At 30.8% G+C, this 3,088-nt stretch overlaps 1 protein-coding gene across 1 annotated transcript; it reads right to left on the bottom strand.

Annotated features, from left to right (window-relative positions):
• Window positions 1–385: 385 nt before the first annotated feature.
• Window positions 386–1,186, bottom strand: LOC136074583 (jerky protein homolog-like). Its single transcript, XM_065786918.1, has one exon. The coding sequence runs from the start codon at window positions 1,184–1,186 to the stop codon at window positions 386–388; it is 801 nt and encodes a 266-aa protein (XP_065642990.1).
• Between the last annotated feature and the right edge of the window lie 1,902 nt (window positions 1,187–3,088).

Genomic DNA, 3,088 nt, shown 5'->3' with positions numbered 1-3,088 from the left:
GGTTTTAAAGTTACCACAAATATATATTTTTATGACAATATTATGCAATTTGATTGAATATGACTTCATGTTTCATGTAAAAAAAAAAAAAGAATCAATTTAAGTAGAAACGTTTTAAATTGAAAATACAGTAGTCTCTCGCTAAATTGCGCAAATTGAAACAGGCACTGCGGTGCGCAGTTAACTAGGAGCGCGCAAACAAGAAAAAGATAAGAAAAAATTTAGCAAACTAAATTATTAACTATATAAACAAATCTTTATTAAAAAATATATTATGCATGGTTGATAAAGTCGTGAATTGTAGGCTGATATGCATTCTGCAGCTTTTCTCATTTAATTTTCATAATTACTGACCGTATGTTTGATGGTAGTTGTTCGTAGCTATTCATTTATTTATCTGAAATAATTCTGCCTTATCGAAGCAATTTTTGATAGATGAAGGTTGAATTGATTTCCAAGCCAAATTGACATACTTAGCAGCGTCAAGAAGATGTGCGGGCTTCCCGTATTCAACTCCTGCTGCACCTCTTTTGCACAAAAGACTACTTTCTTTCAGACATTCCTTTGTGTTTACATCGAGGCTGTAATATGACAATATGTCTGAGAGATATAGATATTTATATCGCTTCTTGAGAGCCGCAATAATCCCCATATCACATGGTTGCTTCCAACTTGTGCAATTTGGAGGGAAGAAAACAACTTTTACAAGATTTCGCTCAAACGCCTCAAAATTTCCAGGTACATTGTCTAATAATAAAAGAACAGGCAAGCCATTTTTGGGTTTAAATTCAGGATAAAAGACTTCATTCAACCATTTCTGACATACAGAGACATCCATCCATGCATTTTTCTGACAAAAATACGGTATAGGCCATGTTCTACTATACAAGCAGGTCGTGCAGCTTTTCCAATCATAGAATATGGTATTTTGTGATCCTGTTGCGTTGGAGCAAATAACTAAAGTCACTCTTTCTTTAGATTTTTTTTTACTTCTTGTAGTTACTAAGCTTTCAGTAGGCATTAACAGAGAATATCTAGGCAGCAAGCGAAAAAAAAGTCCAGTTTCGTCCATATTATATACATTTTCGGGTCTGTACGTTTTAATAACTGAGTAAAGGTCTTCAAGTTGCTGAAGAAGAACAGGATCATCTTTGTCAACTTTAGCTCCTTCTCCAAAGAGATGCATCGATTTTTAGCCTCGACGACAACGAAAGTTTGCGAGCCATTGCCAAGAAACTTTAAGTTCTTCTTCTTTTATATTTAATTTTTGCGCTATTTCTTTTGCTTTCATAATTGCTAACGATGGAAGCACTTCAATCTTTGAACGACGCAATGCATCAATCCAAATATATAGCTCATTTTCTATTGCTTCAAATTTTACAGACAATAACCGAAACACATTTTTTCTAGCTTCTTCTGTCATTAGTTCAGAGAGATCGAATTGAATTTTCATTTACATTATATGAGCCCATAAGATGCATAGTGGTATAAGTCACTTTTTTCAATATTTTGAGTTATTGCCACCAATGGTTAGCATTTTGTTTATTCTATTACATGGCAGAGTGGTATAAGTCTAATGATATCGATAATGATGCTACTTTTATTTACTTCCTCTAAAACAGTTTGATGATTTATGATATGATGTCTACTAAATGCCTCTGTATCTCAAAACTAGATATGAGTGACTTATACCACTATGCATCTCAGGGGCTCATATTCTCTTGCAATCGCTCGTTTGCTTGGCGCATCACTTTTTTTAAATTTAGCTATAATTTCGACTCGTTGATCTTCTGATAATCTTTTTCCTTTGCCTTTAGCCATAAGAAGTAAGGATAAAAAACTGTGAATAGATGGCTAAATTTAAAATGATGTTTTTTTATTAAAGTTTTTTCAATGAGACTTGACTGATAAATCGTTAAAACTTATTATTATCTGTTTAAAACAAGATTTATAATTTACTTCGATTCGAATTTGAATTATTTACATTCTGATAACTATTTACATTCTGATAAAATCATTATCTCAAAATATTTATGATAAAAACTAGTTTTTTACTTAATACAGGAAAATAATAGTTACGTTTTCTGATCTAATTACATTTTCAACAAAAAACTGAGTAAAAAATTGAAACACAAATATTTTGGGCCTAAACGCGCAATTAACTGGGATGCGCAACTAATTGGTTGCGCAATTAAGCGAGAGACTACTGTAGTTGTTCTTGGGCGGGTCCGGGCGGCATCAAAACTTATATTGGATTAAAAGAAGAAGAGTCGAAGTTCATCCATACGTATTCAGATTTTTACAGAAATATACAGAATTTAATACAAGTCACATTCAAGTATGCTGTTATTTCCAAGGCATGAAATGTAAATTTATAAAACATTTTACAATAAACTCTGAAACCTGTTTAATATTTTTCCGATTGATATATAATATATGGAAGTTCACAGATTCGGTTTAAGAAATAAAATAAAAGTTAGAAATTATTGCTTTTTCACTAAATAGTTGCTCTTTAAAAAATTTACGAAATATTTTTAATTGACAAGACAACTTTTATCAGTGTAAACATTAAAAATATTTCTTTTCAATGCTTGCATTTGTCATAAAATACCTTTTTTAGATTTATATTTACAGAACTTACATATTATAACAGTAATGAAAGATTTTGTAGGTATTCTTTGTGTACAAAACATCTTTTTTACATGTTCATATTTCTCATCAACTGACCATTAACCGAAGACCAATGTTTTGTTATAACTTTTTTTATTGCAAAAAGTTGCAAAATATTTAAGATGCATGGGTATTTACATACATTTGGCATGAGATTTACATAAGCAAATGTTGGAGGATATTGGAGGTTGGTTTATCTGATACCTAATAGCAAAGGTTGGTAGCAAAAAATATATCGAAAACTGTCTGTTTTCGATGCTAAAAACTTATGATTACACTAACGTTAAATTGTTTTTAAAAGTCTGAGCGAAAAAAACATTGCTAACTAAAATAATATAGTTTAAAATGAAAGTCAATAAAGTTAATTTAAAACAAAAGTAGCGTAAGAAAGTTGATAAACAAAAAATGCAAAACAGCG

The sequence above is a fragment of the Hydra vulgaris genome, chromosome 01 (assembly GCF_038396675.1).
Source record: "Hydra vulgaris chromosome 01, alternate assembly HydraT2T_AEP".
Classification (NCBI taxonomy): domain Eukaryota; kingdom Metazoa; phylum Cnidaria; class Hydrozoa; order Anthoathecata; family Hydridae; genus Hydra; species Hydra vulgaris.
This window is presented reverse-complemented; position numbering and strand designations above follow the sequence as displayed.